Source organism: Desmodus rotundus, chromosome 6, assembly GCF_022682495.2.
Source record: "Desmodus rotundus isolate HL8 chromosome 6, HLdesRot8A.1, whole genome shotgun sequence".
Lineage (NCBI taxonomy): Eukaryota > Metazoa > Chordata > Mammalia > Chiroptera > Phyllostomidae > Desmodus > Desmodus rotundus.
In genome coordinates this window covers 953,192-974,830 of record NC_071392.1, presented here as the reverse complement: position 1 = coordinate 974,830, position 21,639 = coordinate 953,192, and the positions used below count along the sequence as shown (strand labels likewise).

The following is a 21,639-nucleotide window of genomic DNA, read 5'->3' as shown; positions in this document are numbered from 1 at the left end:
AGAAGCTTAGCCATTTGCATTGATGTGCTCGCAGAAGACCCCTCCCCCTTCCTTCCCCCTTCCTTCCCATCCTGTGGGTGGCAGAAGGGAAGAGGAGGGTGCGCTGCCCCCATGAGGAAGCACCCAGGTCTGCTGCTCCCTCAGGGCCCGTGACCGTGTGGCCCTTGGGTGCTCATGTGGGCAGCTGTGACCACGGAAAACCAAGGTCATTTCTTGCTAAGACCGTCCGCACTTTGAGGGTCACAAAGAGAACTACCCTGTAGCTGGACGGTGGCCCAGCTGGTCCCTGCCCGAGAGGCCGCTGGGGACGGGACAGAGGGGTAAACAGTCTCCCAGGCCAGCTGCCCTACAGCCTGGTGTGTGGGACCCACAGTGAGAGACTCTGTCCCCTAACCCCAGGCCGAGTGCAATGACCCTGCTGTCCTGGGCCCTGCGGGGGTGCTGGGCCTTGCCCCCTTGCTGGCAGCCCCTGGCTCACGGCTGTCTCATCCCCACAGGTCGTGGCCGCACGACAGCGAGCTCGCTGCCTGCGCTGGGCGCGTCCCCCTTCCACAGCCCGGCTCAGGGTCACCCGGGAGAGGATGAAGAGACAGATGCACACCCAGGCGGCACTGAGGTGGGTGGGGTCCAAGCTCTGGTCCTGCTGCCCTTTCAGAGCGCCCTGCCCACATCGGGGGCGGGGATTTGGGGGGAGGGACAAGGGTGGGACGCCTTGCTGGCCCCAAAGCCACCGCCGTGTGCCCAGGACATAAGAAACGACCAGAGTCGCCTGCACTCTGCAAGGGCCAGCGGTGAGACGTGTGAAGAACTTCATGGTGGGGGACGGCAGGAGACTGCAGCACGGAGACCCAGAGGGACAGGTGGTGCTGCGTTAAGACGCGTGAGAAGCAAGTCGTTAACGTGACTTGGCGTGTGAACGGGCTAAGACAAGTCCTATGAGCATCTCGGGAGACATACAAAAAACATTCGACAAAATTCAACATTTCTTCGTGAAAACAACAAAATCCTCTCCGCAAACTAGGAATAGGCGGGAGCGTCCCCAGGCTCATCAGGGGCGTCTGGGAAGCCCAACACTGCTGGCGGAAGGAGGGGCACTTGCTGGGGTCAGAACCAGCTCCCACTCATCGTCCCAGGAGGTCCTGGCCGTGCACTCGGCAAAGCAGGTCTGTGACAAGCTCGCGGGTTTGAAGGGAAGAAATAAAACCTCCTGTTGGCAGGTGATGTGAAGAGCCCCTGCAGAAGCCCCCAGACAACCTGTGGAGAGGGCTCCCCGACTCCCAGGGGAATTTAGGGGCTGTGGGGTTCAGTCAGCGTGGACCCAGCCGTGTTCCCACCACAGTTTGGGCGGCGGGAACTGGACATCGAAACAGCACCGAGGAAATGAAGCCTGTGGCTGAACCTTGAAGAAAGCGAGGGGCACGTGTGTGCCCAACACCACACAACTCGAGCGAAAGACACCAACAAGCTGAAGGACGGGGAGAGACTGGCTCCACCCATCGAAAGACCGGTCTCGTCCGCGTGTCTGTCCTCTCCGACTGGGTCTGTGGGTTCGGAGCAATCCCCACGGGAACCCCCTTGAGCTTCTTTTTTTGGGTACCGACCAAGCAACATGCATGTGGGGAGCTAAGGAACTAAACTGGCCGCAGCAGCAGCTCTGGAAAAGGACATCAGCGTCCAAGGACTGACCTGACCCAGCCCGGTGACCGAGACGCCGTGGGCTTGGTGACGCACAGACACGCCCAGCAGAAGCACGGCAGTGAGCCCAGGAACAGACCCACACAAACACGCCCAGCTGACTTTTTTGGCAAAAACACAGAGGATGTTCACTTCAAAAATGCTGCTGGAAAAAATTGGGTGCAAAAAAAAAAAAATGACCCTCCACGCAGACCCCACCGCAGCACAGGAATGTCCGCCCAGGGGTGTGAGAGCCACCTCCCCAAGCAGGCCTGCTGGGTCTGCACACGTGGGGGCCGTGGAAACGCTCACTTTCAGTTTCTTCCTCATAGAGACGCCGGCCTGTCCATCCTCATGCTGCTTCTGCATCTGTGTGTGACCCACAGGGAGGCCCCCCAGGAGGAACGCGCTCTCAACCGCGCCATCCGGGATGCCTTCACCAGGTAGGACGCGTGGGCCAGCCTCTCTGGCCGCAGAGTCCTGTGTTCACGACTGTGGGCATCCATGGAGGGGCCGGCCGGGTCACTGAGCTCGGTTACCTGGAGCAAATCAAGAGGAAGGGACGCTCCGGACCACCTAATCCTGACTCGTCCCCCTGGGAGGCTCCTCTCCGCATCCCTCGGAGGAAGTGCACAGAGGCTGTCATTGCCTCTGGGACACTCGTCCCCACTCTTCCCAGGAGGTCTCTGTCCCCGGGCCTCAGGTGCCTTCGTGGCGTCCCATTTCATAACTACAGACCCAAGGGCATTCCAAGGCCCTGGGAGCCGTGATGCTGCTATGAACAGGGTGTCGCTCGCGGTTCCGTTTGGGGGAGACAGCGGAGTCCTTCAGTCACGGGCCGTTGTGCTTGTAGAAGGTGACGCCCACGCCAAGCAGCTGTCAGCCCCGCAGTGGCCCCTTGACCTCTCAGGTGTTCCTGTGCTTCCTTCCATCTTTAAGCGTGCAGATGCCCGCTCGTGGTGGGCGGGCGTAGTAGGACCCACGAGCAGAAGCAGAGCCTCGCACGCCTCCCCCACGGCAGCTCCGTGGGGCCATGTTCCCTGCCCACTCGCGGTGTGTCTGAAACTGAGGGAGGTCCCGGCTCTGCCTTCTCACTCGCTGGTGTGACCCACGGTCCTGGCAGGAAGTGAAGGCCGCAGTGCCGGTCGGTCCGCCTTTTCTGGAGGAAACTTAACACACGTTCCCGCAGCTTTTCTCTGAATAGGTGGCCTTTGACGGGGAAATTTAATTTGATGTGCATTGCTTTTGTTGAGTTTCTTTGGCACAGGTAGGCGGCTGGCAGACATACCTAACACAATCTGTTATTTAAGGACGTAATTTTTATCTTCAGCGAGAGCAGGTGACTGACAGCCACACAGGAGAGAAGGCAGGCAGTGGTGGGGTAGGACCCGGGTGTCAGTCTGCTGGGAGTCTGGCGCCTCCGTGACTCCGTGACTCAGCTCCCCCCTCCCCCCATCCCACCAGTGCAGGGCAGTTGGTGCCGGCAGGGGGCGCTGTGTGCACAACCAAGCCACCATGTGGGTGGTTCTCTCTGGACCTGGGAGGCCACCTGAGAAAATGCTGGCTTTGCTAGCTTACCTTTTATCCCCCATCCTGTGAGTGTGCCTCTGGGTACCGACAGCAGCAGTGTGGCGGTGGAGCGCACACCTGTGCGCTGGTCGAATGTGCAGAGCAGGGGGGGCAGGGGCTGCCCATAGTTCTCTCATCTGGGAAGTGTGGCCATCGGTTGCTGGGTGTCCCGCCCTTTAACAAGAGAGGGTCACGGTACTGGGCTCTCACACAGCTAAATTCTGTTCGAAGTCTTTCTGAACTCCGTGGAGTCCTCATGAAATTCCAGGTAGAAACGTGAACCCCTGATAAAGCAGCAGCACGTGGAACAGCCGCCCTTCTCTGCCTCACCGTCCCGCCGGGACCGGCCCCTCAGAGATCCCTGGGCTCGCCCCTGTGGCCAGCGGCCTGTGCCGAAATGTCTCCTCAGGCGGGAGTTCCCACCTGCCTGCTCACCCTGTGTCTCCGCCCCGTTTCCTCTCCTGACCATTATCACCAACAGCTTTTGCTCATTTGCGTACGGTTCCCCATGAGCGCAGTGGTTGGCTGGTCTGCATCGGGGTGGTGGCAGCAGTGGGAGGAGCTGGGCAGGTGGTCCGCACACAAGTGCTCTCAGCGAGTGCCAGCAACGGAGCCACCTCCCGCCCTCCTGCCTGCTGCCCGGGAGCCAGGACCGGTGCCCCTGTCATCCCTGACACTTGCAGACCCCCCAAAATCTGTCCTAGAGGAAGTGACGTCCTCTTTCTGCTCTTGGTTAAGAAGCACCAGGAGCTCCGTGGGCGGCCTGAGCAGCGTGGACGCCTGGTGGGCCTGGAGCCTGAACACACTGCTGGATGGCCTGTACCCAGAGAGCGGGCCTGCCACCGCCGCAGGCACGCAGGTAGGCTTCCCTCCGCTCCTGACCACTCGCCGCCACCATGGGTGAAACCATCAACAGTGCATCCCATTCCCTCCCTTTGCCCCCGCCCCCTTGCTGCCAAACTTCCCCAGATCCCTGCATTTGCCGGGGGAGGGTGGGTGCTGGGCGCAGGGCGTGGCCCATCACAGAGCCTGTGGGCTGATGGCTTTGAATGCCACATGCTGTGACACAGGGACACGGGCCCCTGGGGACAGAAGAGAACAAACAGCTGGGATGGGAGCATCAGAACCTTCCAGAAAAGGCCCAGGCTTGTCTCAGGTTCTGAAGACAAAGTCACTGTGAATGTGCACTTCGTGTAACGACTCCATTCCTTGCCTCTCATTTCCTACCTTTGAAACCACGACTTCGTCTGGCACGTCTCAGACGCAGTGGCTCTCGTGCTGCCGGGAGTGGGGTGGCCACGTGACACGGGAGAAACGGCAGCAAAGATAAAAAGGGGTCACCTGGGCCGGCACGAAGACTGGGGAGGTGGCCTCCAAGTCTGTCCAGATGTCAGCTAACCCTTCCGGTGTTGCAGAAGGACAGTGGGGGCCGGGCTCTGATCCTTCCGGGGTCCTCAGAAGGGCTGGGGGTGCGGGCCGTGCCTCTCCGTGTGCCGGGCTGTGTGCCGGGCAAGGACGCCCCAGGGTCATGGGCTCCATGTCCCCCTCCTCCCTGCAGCCCGGTGCTCTCGGAGGGACATGCTACCTGCTGGGCCCGCCGGTCATCCACCAGCTCAGAGCTCCTCCTGGAAGTCAGTGCGAGGTAACACACTCTCTTCCTTGTCACTTCCAACAGCCCATCGGAGGAGAACAGTCTGGGTGACCGAGGGCAGGAGGGCGCAGGCTGAGGCACCATCTCCAGGAGCCCGGCTGGGACGGGGAGGGGGCCCAGAGCCTGCGCCGCCCAGAATGTGCCTCCTGCGCTGGCGTTCCATGCACGTCCAGGGCACTGCCGTGCAAAACCAGAGCGGCACGTTCCTTGTCCCGACAGGAGAGTGTGTGTAGACGGCACATCCCCTGGACCGTCCGTGATGGAAGCACAGATCATCCCAGCCCAGACTGGGGTCACCCGGATGCCGCCTTTCTGTGGGGTGGGGGGCTGGGTCTGGAGCTCGAGTGGGAGCCCAGGGGCCGTGCGGTGGGTCAGTGTGTGAGCCCCTGGGCGGCCCAGCTCGGGCGGCCCAGCTCGGACGGCCGGGACGCAGGGTGGACGCTGAGACACACATCTGACCCCTGCTCTGTTCTGGTAGGTTCTGCAGCTTCCCAGGCCACTCTCCGCACTTACTGAAGGCCCACTGCCTGCGTGCCACCCCGAAACCCCCTCCATGACCGAAGCAGGGGTCCAGAGATTGGCCCTGAGTGCCCCTGAGACCTGCAGGGTGGGTTGTGAGCTCCACCTAGGCCGGACCAGGTCAGTGTGCCAAGGGTCAGCGTGTCCCCGCTGCCCCGCCCATTGCTCTGGCACGTCTGGCAGACTTGAGGTGCACACAGAGCCCCCGGGGACACCAGGGCTGTTATCCCTGCAACATGGCCGAGAGATAACAGGAGTTGGAGGGCACAGCGGGCCACGATGTCAGGAACTGGCAGGGCCCGGGCTGGATGCATCTCTGCACGGCCCCACCCGCTGACGCGCGTGCTTTGCAGGCCAGCGGCCAGCACAGCCCTGACCAGCCTCCGGGCCCGGCGGTGGGTCGACCGCAACACCAGCGCCATGTCTGTGCACTTCACCCTCTACAACCCTGCGACCCACCTCTTCTCCAGCGTGGCCCTGAGCACCCAGCTTGTCCCGGCCGAGGGCCTCGCCCTCTCTGCCCAGGTGGAGTCAGTCGCCGTCTTCAGCAGCAACTCTGCCCCAAGGTGGTTCCCCCTCCTGCTTCCCCAGGTGGGTTCACCGGCCACTCGGCCACCTGCAGAGCCCAGGGCTCCACAGGACCAGCCACACCTACAAGATGGGCTTTGGACCTGCCCCTCACCTGCCCTCCCCCCAGACCCTGCCGTGACCCCATCACACAGCAGGCAGCCCTCCAGGTGCGGGCACAGGACAGGACGGCTCAGCGGGGCCAGCAAGTCTGTGTGGCCAGTGGGCAGGCAGAGCTCCTAGGGTGCTGAGGTCCTGTGGGGGCTCGGCACTGAGGCACAGTGCAGGTGAGGCACACATCTCGGTTGTCAGCAGGAGTGAGAGCCAGTGTGGCGTTTCAGAAGGTCAGAATTCACCCAAAACGTTCCCAGTGGACAAAGCACCAAAATGTTAAACACAGGTGGCCCCTCGGGCACAGTGTATGTGACTCCCCAAGACAGATGGAAGTGCAGGAGGCCCAGTTCCTGGTCCTCCGAGTTTCACAGCCAAGTCCGGGCTTGGGTGGCTGTCACCTCAATGCCTGGAGTGCTTGGCGGTGGGCACAGGGGGCCGCTGGCAGCCAGCTGCGGGAACAGAGGTCAGCGTGCAGAGAGCGGGTGTGGGCACGAGGTGCTGTCCACTCGACACCCCATTCCAGTCCACCTTCCAGGATGTGGAGCTGCGGCTCCTGGTGAGTGGCGGCTGCACCGTCCCTCGTCCCCAGAGGGAGGGCGGAGGGTCCTGAGAGAGGCTTTTCCAGAGTGAAAGTGTTAGCTGGAAAGTGTTAGGGGCTCTGCAAGGCTGAGTGACCTCAGACAGAGTCCACTGTTGCCGAGCGCCGTCCCCTTCCGTTCTCAGTGAGTGAGTGAATAAATGAGTGAGCGAGTGGGCAAGCGAAGGTGCGGAGGGACAGGTGACTCATTGGTGCTGAGAGAACCACAACGGGGCTGTGAGGAGTGTCCTCCACGCAGGGCCTTCAGGCTGAGGGCGCCTGTCTGGTGTCTCCCACATGGAGGCTCCTGCTCCTGAGCGTCCTGGGGAAGGAGGGGCTGGCGTGGGGACAGGAAGCCCCCCTGCCCCAGGTGCCAGCAGGGAGTCGGAGCCTTCACAACACAACCTGTATCGGTACCTGCTGTGTCTCGGTGTCTCAGTGTCTCGTTGTCTCGCACCCCCAGCTGGCCCTCCTGGCGCTCACCCTGGCCCACCTGTGCCTCCAGCTGCATGGCCTGGCGGAGAAGGGTGTTCGAGGCTACTGGCAGCAGCCCGGGAACTGGCTGGAGGTAGCCCCTCTGTCGTGTCTTCACATGTTTGCGGCTGTGGTAGCTGTGGTGGGAACCTGCTGGCGTACATGCTCCCCAGGCTCCAGGCCATGCCAGTGCCTGGGCGGTGCTGAGATTGGTCACTCACCTGCTCCCCGGGGCCTAGGCACGGCAGCCTGCCCATGAGCCCACCTGACGACCTCTCTCTGCACCTGGCAGCTGCCCATTGCAGGAGCAGGCCTGGCCTGGTATGCAGCCTCCGGCTGCCTGCTCTCCCTGGCTGCAGAGGTGACTGACCAGCTCCAGCAGGGGTTTCTGCCAGGGTCTGTGGACCTCAGTCACATGGCTTCATGGGCTCAGGTATGACAGGCGCTCGGGCCACACACACAGGGCCCCGCCCAAAGGAAGAGCTCAGACATGTGCTGGAAGGTTCCAGACCAGGGAGTCATCCCATATTGAGTGCTAATGCTCTGAGCTCTCGGGTGAGGGCGACGCTCCATGGAGGGCCTGGGGTCTTCAGGGCATGGGTCGCCAGCCAAGGGGCTGGTAGCATGGGTGGAGCAGAACTGGGGAGCAGGGACCCTACCCCAGGTGGCACGACCCTAAGTAGTGGAGGGAAGCAGGATTTGACACACTAATGTGGAAAAAATAATTTTATGGAGGTTGTCATCTATAAATGAAATCATTGTCACCTGTTTACAAAATGTGGCAACTAGAAACTTCTCTGCTCCGACTGCAGCATGGGTGGTTTTCTGTTGGTGGGAGCGGTGGGTGCCCGGCCTCCCCAGGCTGGCCCAGGGCTGGGTGGTTTGGCTGTTGGAGGTTGTGGTCAACCTTGACCAGTGAGTGAGGAGACACGCCAAGTCCTGGTCCCCTGTCCCCGGGGACTGTAAAGCTCCCAGCTGGCATTTCTTCTGACTTGTAACCTCGGTGAGAACAGATCAGCTCATGCACCCCAAAGGGTTTTCTCAGCGAGCCCACCTGTAGAAAGGTGAGTGGCCCCCTTAGACCCCTGGCTGTGGGCCAGCATGTCCGACGTGGACTCAGGTGGCTGGGGAGCCCACTGCTACCTCTGCAGCCCGGCGGCTTTGCCCAGTCGTCTCGCTCGTCCCGGCCCAGGCTCCGTGGGTGTAAAACGAGCACTGCTAGTCCTCACGCAGGTAGACTTTAAAAGTGCGTGTGAGAAGCGAACACGCCCCGGGCACGTCCAGGCAGAGGACCCCACCTGCCATGAGTGCGGCGCTGGGCTTGTACCGCTGTCACCTGAGGCCGTGACGGGGCATGCGGCCCATGTGGGCCTGCCCTCCACAGGAGCAGAAGGTCAGAATTGGAGCCGGTGCCTCCGAAAGGTGTAGCGAGTCCACCTGCCCCTGTTCTGACGCCCTCCTGACACCCGGCTGCAGGGCCCGCAGGGGTGAGTCCGCCTGTGCGCCCGTGTTTGCGTGACACCTGCACTGCTGTTCTGCTGCAGAGGGCGCGGTGGCTGCAGGGAGCCCTGTCCTTCCTCTTGGCCCTGAGGTGCCTCCGTCCGCTGGGCTGGCAGAGCGCCACAGCATCCCGCTCGCTCTCAGGCCTCTTCGCACCAGTGGTGAGGCCCCCCTTCATCCAGTTACTGCCCCATGAACCCGTGGAGTCTGTGAATTCTCCTCAGTGAGCCTTGACCAGGGGGCGCACCACCCCGAATGCAGAGCCCCCACGGCCAGTCTTACACCCCCACGTCCACCCCAGTGGGGATAACTTATGGGCGTGGGCACCACCCTGCTCCGAGCTCTCGATGGCGTGGTGCTGGTGTCATTACGGACGGACGTGCCTAGTCCTTACTGCCTCCGGGCGCTTTCTGAGTGGGCTTGTCCCCTCCCTTTGTGCTGGGTGGGTGGGCGGAGGGAGCACACACGTCCTGGGCCTGAGACACAGCCTGACGCTCGCAGGCCGAGTTCCTGGTCTGTTACCACAACCAGGCAAGGAGATGTCAGAACTAAACCGAACACGAGGTTGCTCTCTCCCAGCCTTTCCTGAGGGGTTCGTTTAACCGATCCCCTGCGGGTGCCGGGAGCAGAGATGTGAGACAGAAGCCCCTGGCAGCAAGTGTGGCCTCTGGCGGCTCGGGGGTGCAGATGGCACAGGACCGGGACAGGGGGTGCCCAGGACTGAGCACCTGGGACGGGGGAGGGGCAGGGCTGGCATGGGGCCTGGGGGGAGGGGACAGGCCTTCCTGGCGCCGAGTCCTTACACCTGGATGATGTGATCAGTGATCCAAAAGCTGCTGCTTCTCCAAGGTGGTTACAACCCTTATTGTAAAGCGTTCGGAAGCCCCACCTGAGTCTGGGGTCCCCAGGGCCCAGTGCTCAGAGGTCAACCTGGCAGGTTTCCTCCCTGCAGATGGCTGGGGTCCTGGGGCTGGCCGCCCACTCCCACCCCCACCTGCGTGGAATTCCACTCTTCACCTGGGCTCCACTGTCTGGCACCTTTGCGGACACCTTCCACCGGCTGCTGTTCCGTTTTCCAGGAAGCGGCCAAAAAGACGCCTTCCTGGGCCTCCCCAAGTCTGACCTGCGGGTGGCGTCGCAGTGCTGTGTGGCCCTTCTCGCAGCAGGGACAGCTCTGTGGTTGGCCGTGGTGCGTGCCCTGCCCTGGTCCCCGAGGTCCCTTGGGATGAGAGTCCTTGGTCCCCACACACACCCCCACCTGCCGGCCGAACCTCCCAGTCATGGGTCCCTGAGCCCCTCTCCTGCACCGGGCAGGGCTGAACCCAGGTGACTGGGCGGTTTCAGCAAGATGCCTAGTCCCTCCAGGGAGCCGCCTCCTCAGGGCGCCTCCTGGGCCCAAGGAGCCGAGCCACACTGCTGGTCCTGCTGCTTGGGGGGCCAGCCTCTCCTCCTGTGTCTCAGTCTTCCCACCTCTGAAGTGTCGCTGTGTCAGCCGGCCGGCTCGGGCACGCTCTCCGGGCCGGGGCTGCGCTGGCAGTGGGGCTCCCTCTGTCCCACCCTCCTGCTGATCCGCCGATCCGCCACTTACAGCCCCCGTCATGTCAGGCACACGCACTCCCACATGCACAGACACACGCCTGCACACAGGCACACACATGTGTGCAAACACGGATGCATGCACAGCCAGTGGCTTAAATGGATTCAGAGGTTCAGGGTTAATTTTCACTGCTCAGCTCCTCTCGCTGCCGTTTGGTTCGATTCACAAGAGTTTCCGTGTCTGCTAAGCAGTTACTGTCTCGTTGACGGAAAGTGAAACAGCCTCGTCGGATACAATCTCTTACTGTCGAACAAATGGACAAAGCCAGTTTTCTGCCGGATAATGCAGTTTGTCTTTATTTTTCTTCCCCGCAGCTGAGAGGTTCCCTCATGGCTTTTACCCCCAAAAGAAAATCTTTCCAACGTCGGTCTGTTGTGACTCTGGGAGACGTGACAGCCTATGTGTGGGAGCAGGCGCGCTCCGCGCTGGGGCTGCAGAGGCCGGTGCTGGAGGAGGAGGCGGGGCCAGCGGAGAGTCACGTGAGCACCCACCACCGCCCCACCCCCTGCCACCTGGCCCCCTTGCAGAGCTCTGCTCTCGGTGACCTAAGGGGGACACTGGGGTCTGCCCCAGCACCCCTGCGGGGCCTAGGGTTTCACTCACCATCCCAGAGGCGTCCCAGCCTCCCCAGCCCCCGCTCCCCCGTAGCTCCTTAGACCCTTAGACTGGCCCTGGGGGTTGGCAAGGGGTCACACACACATCCTGCTCTGTTCTCTAGTCGCTTGAGTGTCCTCACCGAGACCTGACTCAAATCCAGGCAGGTGTGCACATCCGTGCGTGACGTGGTGCGTGGGGGAACCGAGATGTTACGCCCAGGCCGGGCACCCTGACACTGGGGTCCCGCGTCATCACTAACAAAGTGCACGCCACCTAGAGCCGGGACCGGGAAATGCTTCGCATGAGGAGGGCGGAGGGGAAACTGGAGTCTCCAGGGCGTCTCCTGTCTCTCGTCCATGCAGGCCTGCCCGCTGGACGAGTTTGAAGGTCTCCTGGACGAACTCCTGCTGAGGCTCGATGGCTTGTCCGACAGCCCCCAGCTCCCTCCCCCAGAACGGCAGGACACGCCAGCAGCCGGGGAAGAGGGCGGTCTCTTGGTGGCAGCTTCTGAGGGCCAAGCGACTGAGTTGAGCTCATGAAAATGTACTTTTATCGACTTTCCTCATGTTTTAAGTCAGACCCCCAGCCCCTCCCGGGAAGGGTCCCCTGCCAAGACAAGGCCCTGGTGTGGAAGTGACCGTCCGAGTGAGCACACAAACGCGGGGAGCAGTCACCCCCAGTCATGCAGGAGCAGGACGCGCAGGTCAGGCCTGAACACGGCGCCGTGGACAGGCCAGCAGCGCAGGATGCTCTCCGCACAGACCTGCCCGCGGGGAGAAGCACCCTCTCCCGAGCAAGCGGCCGAAGCCCAGGGGCGAGAGCAGAGAGGTGGAAGAAGTCAAATGAGGACTTGAGGGTGGAGGCCAGAAAGGGGGACGAAGAGGGAAGGGGAATTACAGGGGACGCGACACCCCCGCAAGGGGGGGGGGGTGGACAGCAGGCTGGAGCGCACTCAGCGAGATGGGAGCAAAGCACAGTGGAGTGGATTGTGGGGAGGGTGATCCCTCGGAAGTGACGGGGCGGTGGGGCTGGACACACGCAGCCAGCGTCTCCGCCTCCCCCTGGGAGCCCAGGGGCCGGGGCAGGAAAGCCTTCGAAGACACAATGTGAGAGAGCTTTCCTGCAGTGAAGACGCAGGTCTGTGTGTTTAATAAGAAATCGCACCCCGGGGAAGAAACGGATTTGAATGTGCTAAAACCACAGCAAACCCTAATAAAGGGGCCACCTGAGGAAACAGACGACCCCATTGTCACCCAGGTGCCTTCCCGGTCCCCAATCAGGAAACAGCCCCTACAACTGCTGAGTCTCACCTTGGCCGTCTTAACGAGGGTCCCCGGCTCTCCTCCTCCCCCTGCTCAGCAACCCCAGCCCTCAACAGGAGCGAGGCTACTTGCAGTGGCCTCTGAGGGGCAGAGGGACTGTCCCCAGCTGGCTTCCTCCTGAATTCCAGTGCCAGCTTGGCCAGAGATTGCCCGGCCTCGGGGATTGCCCAGCGGGTTAGTGAGGCTGGGAGGGGAAGTTCCTCCTGCCTCGCTGTCACGATCCCAACTGAGTCAGAAAGGCCAGCGCCCAGCTGGGATTATACCATCTACCTGGGCAGGTGTGGTCCTTCTGTAAAAACCCTGGGACTCTGTAGCACCCCCTGCTGGGAGGGGAGTGGGAAACCCTGTCTAGCCCTGGAAGTCCGCTCTGTGTCCTCATCAGGTCCCTGGGGCCGAGGGCCTGGCTCTGTAGAGCCGCTGGGAAGTGTGGAGGGGAATGGTGATGAGACCCCACAGAGGGAGACCCCACACGTGGGGGCAGAGGGAGGCCTGGGGAGCAGCGCCTGCGGCGTGTTGGTCCGTGTGAAATCATTTCCAGCTAACAGCTCTCACAAAGCAGCGGTTGTACTTCTCCAGTGGAAAGATGGCAAACCGATCGGCAAAACGATCATCACACCTGTGGGACCTGGGTGTCTGGCTCGCGGCGTTTTCTCTCAGCTGCTCTGTAGGGCTAAGCCTGTCTTGGACTGTCTCCCCGATGGACATCGCAAGACCTAATCCAGTTTCACAGAACTATGTAGACAGGACTTACAAACACCACATTAGACGTGGAAATAACCAGACGGAAATGCGGAAGCAGACAGCCTTCGAGGCAAATTTCCTCGGCTCCCGTGGGTTGTATGAGGTCTGCCGGTGAGAACTTCCCGGGAATGAGCGTGTTCACAGTTCCTGCTTCGGTCCTTCTCGGCAGACATGGCTCCGGCAACACTGGTGTGTTATTCCCCGTCCGTTTTATGCGCACGGCTGCCGGGCGGCTCTCGAGGCTTCATGGTGCTAGCCAGGGCTTCTGCTCCCTCAGCAGCCCGACCCGCTGACCGACTTGCACCAGGAGTGCGGGCTTCTTGGGGACCCGACTGCACTCGCCGGCTTCTGTTGGGGGCACTTCTGCCTCAGCTCAGAGTCGTCTCTCCAGCTCCAGTTATTCCCCAAGTTTAAGGAAGATGCGGTGTGAGCGGGCGGAGGCTGCCGGAAGAGCACCGCACCCAGGGACGCACTGTCACACAGCTCTGCTGTCCCCGTGTCCCCTGGAGGGCTGCTCCAGGTCCCCCCAACTTCTCAGAGTCCTAGGCTGTGGCGGCGTCTCCCTGGGTTTCACATGGCACATCCCTTGCAGCACCCCTCTATCCGGGTGTCCCCTTTCCTGCAGACACGGTATTCCGGGCTCAGCACCCACCCTCATGACCTCGTCTGAGTCACATCCTCTGAAAACCAGGTGGCAGTCTCGGGTCTGGGGCTGGCTCTTCAGCACCTTAGGGGAACGCAGCCCCACCCAGGATGGCTCCATTTACACAACCGCAGAGATTTGGGGGGGGGGGGGTCACGTGTTTAAGTTTGTCCCTGTGTTTTGAGAAATGTCATCTCATCAGACAAAAGTACATCAGATTCTCAGAAAATGTCCCCAACTCTTTTTGCTCTGCATGGTGACAAGGTCAGGACGATCACCTGGCCTGTGAAAGGCCTTTGCACACCCAGCGCCCGCGGAGGACGAGCGTCTCCCTCCCAAACCTGTATGACAAACTCAAAAATTCTCAGAGCTGCCCGCTCAGAGTCGAGGGCAGGGGCTGGGGACACGGAGCCTGTGGGACAGACAGACATCCAGCAACAGACCCACGCACAGGCCCAGCCAGTTTTTGACAAAAGCGCAAAAGCAATTCCATGGAGGAAGAACAGCCTTTTTTCTTAATTGTTGACACTGTTACAGGTGTCTCCCATTTTTCTGAGCAAGGGGGCATCCGAGGTCCGGCCAGCCAGGTGTCCAGGGGTGCAATCCGGCCATCTGGGCCCCGCCGTCTGTTTCCCGAGACCTGATGGGCCGGGCAGCCACCACGTCCAGGGTGTACAGTCTGCAGAGGAGGAGCGTTCCTGGAAGCGCAAAGTTCTGGATTTGGTGCCCTGGCTGGTGTGGCTCAGTGGATTGAGTGTCAGCTTGCAAACCAAAGGGCTGCCAGTTCAATTCCCAGTCAGGGCACAAGCCTGGGTTGTGAGCCAGGTCCCCAGTAGGGCACAAGTGAGAGGCAACCACACACTGATGTTTCTCTCCCTCTCTCTCTCCCTCCCTTCCCCTCGCTCCAAAAACAAAATCTTAAGAACAAACTTCTGCACCTGGGATCAACGTCTGTGCCAGTGACCAACCTCCCCCCCCAAGAAAGGAGCAGCAGGGGTGCCGTTTGCTGCCTTTTAACTTATTTCTCTCAGTAGCTAACGCCGAGAAACTACTTTCTTCATTGCTTGCCAGACCCTGGCCTGAGTCCTTTCTGAACATGAACCAGCCAAACCCTCACACCACCTGTGGGGCAGGTTCGTCGGCATCCCCACTGCGGTGATGCCCAGAGGGTGAGGTAGCTTGTCACAGGTCACAGGCTGCGAGGAGGTGGCGTGAGGACGTGCTTTGCTGGGCTGTCCTGCCTCGGTCACACGGGGTCCCAGCCCCCACAGCCTCTCTGCCCAGGGTGCCTCTTGGGACCCCTCCCCTCCTCGTGGTACATGGTCCTGGGCTGTTTGTCCCGCTGCTGCTCATAGCAGGTCAATTGGAATTTGTTCGGTGAGAGGTTTCTTCATCTCTTCAGCCCTCAGGCACCAAGGACTCGTGCTGGCCCGGACTGTGCCCTGGCACTTACGAGACAGGCCACCTTTACCCACAGCAAGCGGTCTGAGCAGGCGCCGGCCCCACCCCCGAGAGGAGCCGGGGTTCCAGGAAGGTACCAGCTGTACCAGCACACGTGTGTCGTCAGAGACTCGGGTGAAAGGGGTGTGGGTGTCATCAGGCTGTCTCCTCGTCCGAGCTCACGGCCCCTTCGTCAGCCGCCCGAGAGCAGCCTGCAGCGAGACCTGCGCCTGCCCGTCTGACTGTTGCAGCCCCCAGAGACCAAGACCTTGTTCTGTGGTGTCTCTTCTGCGTGTTGAGTCCCTTCTGCAAGGTGCCCGGGAATCTACCACGTGTTGTGGCGACAAGAGCTGGGGCAGGATTCCGGCCATTCAATGAGGTTTTGAAATGAAGTCATTTGGTGAGGCTAACAATTCAATCTTGCCAGATCAACAGCTCTGGTCTTTCCCGACAGACCGATTCCGTGTAAAGGGGTTATTCAGCCTGAACCTTTGAGTCCAGCTGGGCTGGTGTTTGCAGCCCTTTGAACACCTGCAGGCTCAGGTCAGACTTTGCTGAGCAGCTTATTGACTGGGGGCACACGCTCAAGTTTGGGGCTCAAGTTTGGGGCTGCAGAGTAGCTTCCAAGGGCCTGGCTGAGTGCGTGGGAGGGGGCTGAGAGCCGGCGGACGGGCTGTAGGTGGGGCCGGGCCCCCGGGGAGGATCAGGGTTGTCCCCCTGCCACCTGAACCCCAGTCCCGGCCGTGTGACAGCGCAGGGCACGGCGCAGAGTGTCATCAGCATCCGTGCCGATCCACGGCAGGCGATGGCTCAGCGCTGATCTGACGGGCGTGAATACTGCTGTGTCTGAGCACAGAGAGGCGCCCTCTGGGAGTGAGCGCGTGAGTCACAAGCCACCTCACTCCGGGGCTGTGGCCCTGTCTCACGTGGAAGCTCCTAGAAGCGGCCGTGAGTAGGGAGCAAGTCCAGCCCTGGCACTCGCTAAACGTGGTGTTTCCCAGCCTCTGAGGGTTTCTGAGGGCCCCGTGGGCTGTGACCACATCACGGCTCTGTCACGTCCGCCGACCCGTCACCCCCCTGCAAGGACAGGCTCTGTGGAACGAGCAGGTGACTGTCCCTCGGAACCAGATGGCCACCAACCTTGGGCTGTTTCCGCGGGTGAGCGGGTTTCTGTTGGGGAGGGGCAGGCCTCTGTCCTCTCCTTACCTGGTCCATGTGCCAGAATTGGATCACGCTGGGGCACGCAGGGCCTGAAATTCAATCACTGGCCATGTTCCTTATTTAGCTGTTTCCTCCCGTCCTGGGTAAATTTGATTCTCCCTCATTCTCCGGGAAAATCTAATCACGTTTCAGTCTAATCAGAGTAATTAAGCGGTGATGGACGAGGCCCGGACAGGACTCGGGCTTGCTGGAAGGGGCTCAAGTCAGCACGTGGGGGCAGGGCTTTTCCGGGTGACCCGGTGACGGGCAGGGTTGTGCCCCCAGCCCCCAAGCCTGTCATGTCCGTTCCGACCCCCACCCCAGACCACTGCAAAAGAACACTGAGCACCCTCCCACTCTCTCAGAAACAAGGGACCTTGAACTCGGTCACAGCCGCCCCGTGTCTGTTCTCAGGAATCAAGGGGGACGCATTTACAGACCGTCTCCTGCAATGCTCTTACCCCCGTACAGTCCCAGTCAGCTCTCTTAGCGTCTAGAAGTGGGGTCTGACTTCCCTTCCAGATGGCGGCCGAGTTCAGTGGGCACCTCCACCGTGGATCCTGGTCACACCAACGGACGTGCTAGGCCCGGGCTGTCCCCAGGCTCGGTGGCGCTCAGAGGCTCTGCGTGACCTGCACATGCGTCCCCAGCTCTAAACGTCCCTCCACACTGCAGCCCAGGGTGCATCCAGCAGGGCTGCCGAGCCTCCGCCCCAAAGAAGGGACGTCAGTCCTCTGCACAGGAGCCCTCTGAGGGGCCGCCACCTCCCAGAGCTCTGCCCAGAGCCCTTCCGGGTCTGTCAACATCTGTTTTACGTATGCAGGTGCTCCTGTGTTGGGTGCGTGAGCATGACGGACTCTATGTCCTGCTGTGGGAGAGACCCCTGCATCCTCATGGGACACCTGGTTGGTCTCTCACCGCAGCCTTGGTTCACACCCCAGGTCTCCTGGCATAAACACAGCTGCTCCGACTCTCTCTGCATTTCCACATGCACCGCGCGGCTTCCTCTGCCCCTCGCGTCCAGTCCCCGTGTGTCCTCACACGCTCAGTGAGCCCCGCAGGCAGCAGGCAGACGGGTCTTGGTTTTTCATCTCCTGGACACTCTGCGTCGTTCGATGGGAGAGTCGGTCCGTTTGCACTTGACGTGGTTCTTGAAGGGGGCGCCCGCTGCCGCCTGGCCCGTCATTTCCTGGCCGGCTCTGCACTGCTCTCTCTCCCTTTGCGGTCGGACGCCGGTCTTTCGTGGTCGCTTACACTTCCTGCTTCTCGGGCCTTGTGTTTTTGTGTTGTGGTTGCCATGTTACCGCCCGAATCTCTTTTGGTTGAAAACCACGCAAGTAGGGCCTGACCTAAGGCTCAGCGTCTCCCTCCCAGCCCTGCACCCTGTGTTTGGACGTCCCAGTCACCGTGATTGTGGCTATTCCACTCCGTGTGTCTTTGAGCCTTCACACTAGCTTTGTAGGTGACTAACCCACTGCCTTCACTGCCCCCTAACCTTTCCTGTGCTGAGACTCAGCACGGGTGAGACCCAAGGGCTCTCAGCCCCCGGTTCACACATCCGGCTCCCCAGTGACTCTCTCTTGGCTGCCAGCCGAGGGGTGGAGAGGTCCGCCTTGCAGGGGACGGAGACGTGTTCTCCCGCCTTGCAGGGGACGGAGACGTGTTCTCCCGCCCCCGCAGGGACCCCACGAGAAGACCAGGAGTTGAGGGTGTGAGGACAGCTCCCAGCACAGAGCTGTGTCTGCCGTGTCCAGCCTCCCGCCCGTGCGTGGACACATGGGGGGGCAGGGAAGTGAGTGGGTGTCATGTTAGAAGTTCAGAGAGAGGCGATTGGGGTGCTCAGCTCATCCCCCCTGAGACGTTTCTGTCAGTGTTTGAATACCGTCTTCGCCCCCAGCAGCAAATTCCGGGCCCGACATGGGAGTTCCCTTCCCTGAGTAAATCACATCCATGTGGATACATGCGTGCGCACACATGTGCATATGCAGAAACCCGTGCTCGTCAGGGAGCTGGCCCACCACATGACTCCTAGAAAGGCCACTCTGGTGGCGGCGCGGAAGCTGGGTCGGTGGCGGCAAGTCTGGGTGCAGAGCGGACAGGAGGAAGACTGACGTCATCCCACAGAAAGTACGGGCTGGGCGTCTGATTGAGGTAGAAGTCAACGAGGTAGGGGCGCCCAGAGAGAAGGTACCGCCCACTGGAAGTGAAATAGCAACTTTGTAAAAACCTGCGGGGAGAGGGTTAGGGTTAGGGTTAGGAGGGGAGCAACAGGAGTTCGCTTCCGCCTCCCGCCCCCCGGATCCTAGGTCGTTAGAGAACAGAGGAGCCAGGAATGCGTCCTCCCAGAAAGGAAGCAGAAGGGTCCCAATCTTGGGAGCAGAGCTCAGCGGTGTACGGCTCTTGGCTGGTGTCCCTGGTTCCAAGCTCCGCAGCATTTCCAGCCAGAGGAGACCCCAGGTTACGCAGATTTAAAGCTCTGACAACAGAAAACAGATACCTCCAGTTGTGGGGAGAGAAGTCCTGAAAAGGAATCTGCGTGGGGGGGTGTGGCTGGGTCCTCACAGTGGGCCCTGCGTCCCACAGGGTATTATAGGAGCTGCTCTCAAACTCCTTAGTACAATACTGCAGGTGGGCAGGGACGGGCCTGGGGCCTCCGTGGGGGCACCTGAGTGCCCACCGTGAATCTCCGCTGGCATTCCGACACCAAGGATGGAGCGCAGGGCCTGGGCAGGGAGGAGCAGTGGTAACATGTGCCCCCACAGGGCACTGGAGACCAGCTCCCCCAAGATGGGAGAGGACCAGGCCTGCTCGGGCACTTTCCAATAAGTTGAGCTTTTCTTCAATGAGATGGAGGCCACGGGAACATTTTAGTGAGAAAAGGCGGATGGGACTGTGCTGGAGGAATGCCCCGGCTATGCCGCGGACGGTTAGTTGGGGGAGGGACAGAAAGAAGGCAGTTGAGCAGCTCTCCAGAGATGAGGCACAAGGGGATGAGAAGGGCTGAACCGCAGGGGCTGACCCCTGGCATGTGTCGGGAAGGAGAAGCATGGAGGGCTGGGAGGGGAACCTAGGAAGTGAAGTCAACAGGGCAGAGCTGGTGGCCCCCGGGACGGGTCACAGACAGAAAACAAGCAGATGGATCATTCAGGCCTCGAATGCAGGGGAGGGGAGTCACCTGAAAGTGATTCAGGGGCATGCGGAGCATCACGCACAGGGCAAGGTGCCCGGTCGGTCCCTGAGGTGACGGTGAATTGGGACGGGCCCCAAAGACTGAGGTTCAGGGAGAGATGGGGTCGGGGGAAAGAGGTGGTGGGGTCACCCACCAGGCCTCTGGGGTACACATGGCTGGTAGGTGACATTTGCCACCTTGAGAGTGGATGAAGTCACCCTGGTGCAGGTGGGGACAGCCAGGGGCAGCGGGGTGACCAGGAGAGCAGGTGTGACCCCGGTGGGGCTGGTGTCCCATTGACAAGCAGGTAAGCGTGTCCACAGGGAGCAGACACGCTCCAGCCAGTTCAGATGAAAGTGGCGGGGTGTCCTCCCTATGAGTCCCCAGTGGGCCTGGGGGTCTGTGGGAGCCTCGTGTCCACCTGCCCACCTGCCAAGGCGTCCCCTCCCGCAGCTCCTGCAGCTCATCCGATCTTTGAAACGGCTCGTTAAAAACGTGGAGGACTTTATTTTCAATGATTTAGTTGAGAAATAAAGTCATGCAATGTTAAACTCGTCATGAGAGGGGAAATCGTATTCTAAGACTCCAGGACAAAGTTTTGCTTTTCTACTTACAAGCTTCACTGTAATAAAACACGCTGAAAATTCCCAAGAAAAATAACTGGAAGAAGGCTCCAGCCTCCGGCCCACACCCAGCTTTTTTAAATAAGGACGGTCATTATGGGTTTTCTGAACGTCATAAACTAGTTTGATATTTTTTAGTAATGCAATAACCGCATGTTTCATATGAGTGAAATATGATTAAGATTTAAAAATTTAGGGGTCGCTCTGGGGAAAGGTTGAATTTTCTCCTTGTTTCTATATAAACCACCCTTTTAAAAAATAAGATCCAAAAAAGTCCTATTTAACTGTTCAAAAATTAAGTATGAAAAGTAAGTAAATAATTGCTTGCCTTCATGATATTTCACTGCGCGAAACGGGGTCAGGCGTGAGCAGAGCCAGCTGATCTTCCGCGGTTTGAAGACTGCACGAAAGTGAAACAAAGCCACTGTTTGCGTCCGGCCTGCAGGCCGCTGCCCGCTCAGGACGCCGCTCTGCGCCCGGCTAGCCAGGGTGCCGGGGTCACGGTCCTGGGGACGCAGACCTGGGCGCTCGCACATTTAAACAGCAGCCTCTGCAAATGTTCAGTGTGAGGGAAGACTGATGACGGATGGGTGGTTTGTTAACACGTTAAAAAAGTGCTTTTGAAGGTCGGCTCACAGGGAGAGAGGTTAGTGCCGCCTCCCGGAATAAAAACAGGGTTTTAATGGGACTGTCCAGCCCCCCAGGTGTGGTGGCTGGGCGCACGGGAAAGAAAGGTGGGAGGAGCGGCCTCACCTGGCGGCTGCAGGTGTCTCTGTGGCGGCCTAGGGCTGTCCCTGAAGGAAGGAAATGAACATTTCTGGAAACTTCTACTGGGGACCAGAAACCTGCCCAGCTGCTCATTTCATGCTGACGACCCACTTTACTGAGAAACCAGTGCCCACGAGCCGGCTGCCCCCGGTCAAGACGCTTCGCTTGCCTGAAGTCATGAATCATGGACTCAGTGCGTGTGACTGGCGGTGTGTACATCTACAGCCGATTATAAACAGGACTGCGTGTAATTAAATGTACATGCGGCTGTTCGGCCACTCACGTGTCGCTCGCTGCTGCCTCGTGGGCATACACACCCCACGTGACTTCTGCCTCTCTGCCCTCGAGCTCAGCGCTTCCCGGTTTGCCACGTGAATGGCTGATAGTGCCGGGGTGGGGAAGTTGTCTCTGAAAACGGCAGAGACCAGCTCTCCATGGACTTGGGGCCCCCAGAGGGGGCGGGGCAGGTGCAGTCCCGGCGGGGGGGGGGGCGTTATGGCACCAGGCCCAGCCTGGGCTGCCTGCTGGGAGCCTAGGAAGGCTCCTTGACATCTGGGGCAGAGGGGCTGCAGGACTGGGGATGGAGCCCCTGTGTGTGCCCGCCCTCCGGCACAGGGGCCGCCTCGGACTGAGGAGGATGTCCCCGGGGGAGCTGCAGAGAGGACGGTGTAGTCAGTGGGCCTCGGTGCCGTGCAGAGGAGCCAGAGGGGACTGTCACCATGCTGATCAGGGCCAGGCCAGACCTCAGTGCCTGGCCTGTGAACTGGGGTCACATTACGGCCCCCCAGGCAGAGCCAGGTGCCTCTCAGGTCCACTCAGCGTCAGCGACCCAGTGAAAAGGTGCTGTGGGTTGCAGCCCCTCCTCCAGCCTGGGCCCCACAGCAGAGACAGGAC

The 21,639-nt window shown here is 60.7% G+C and overlaps 1 protein-coding gene across 1 annotated transcript in view; it reads left to right on the top strand.

The window, feature by feature from the left end:
• Nucleotides 1–12,118, top strand: part of PKD1L1 (polycystin 1 like 1, transient receptor potential channel interacting) — a 51,561-nt gene extending 39,443 nt beyond the window's left edge. Inside the window, exons 40-51 of the mRNA XM_053926577.1 lie at nucleotides 498–616; nucleotides 2,007–2,117; nucleotides 3,982–4,102; nucleotides 4,802–4,885; nucleotides 5,373–5,533; nucleotides 5,767–6,004; nucleotides 7,135–7,239; nucleotides 7,438–7,578; nucleotides 8,690–8,806; nucleotides 9,598–9,834; nucleotides 10,557–10,721; nucleotides 11,202–12,118. Of these exons, the coding sequence (XP_053782552.1) occupies nucleotides 498–616; nucleotides 2,007–2,117; nucleotides 3,982–4,102; nucleotides 4,802–4,885; nucleotides 5,373–5,533; nucleotides 5,767–6,004; nucleotides 7,135–7,239; nucleotides 7,438–7,578; nucleotides 8,690–8,806; nucleotides 9,598–9,834; nucleotides 10,557–10,721; nucleotides 11,202–11,378 (1,776 nt within the window). The 3' untranslated portion in view covers nucleotides 11,379–12,118. The remainder of the gene's footprint in view (nucleotides 1–497; nucleotides 617–2,006; nucleotides 2,118–3,981; nucleotides 4,103–4,801; nucleotides 4,886–5,372; nucleotides 5,534–5,766; nucleotides 6,005–7,134; nucleotides 7,240–7,437; nucleotides 7,579–8,689; nucleotides 8,807–9,597; nucleotides 9,835–10,556; nucleotides 10,722–11,201) is intronic.
• The last annotated feature ends 9,521 nt before the right edge of the window (nucleotides 12,119–21,639 follow it).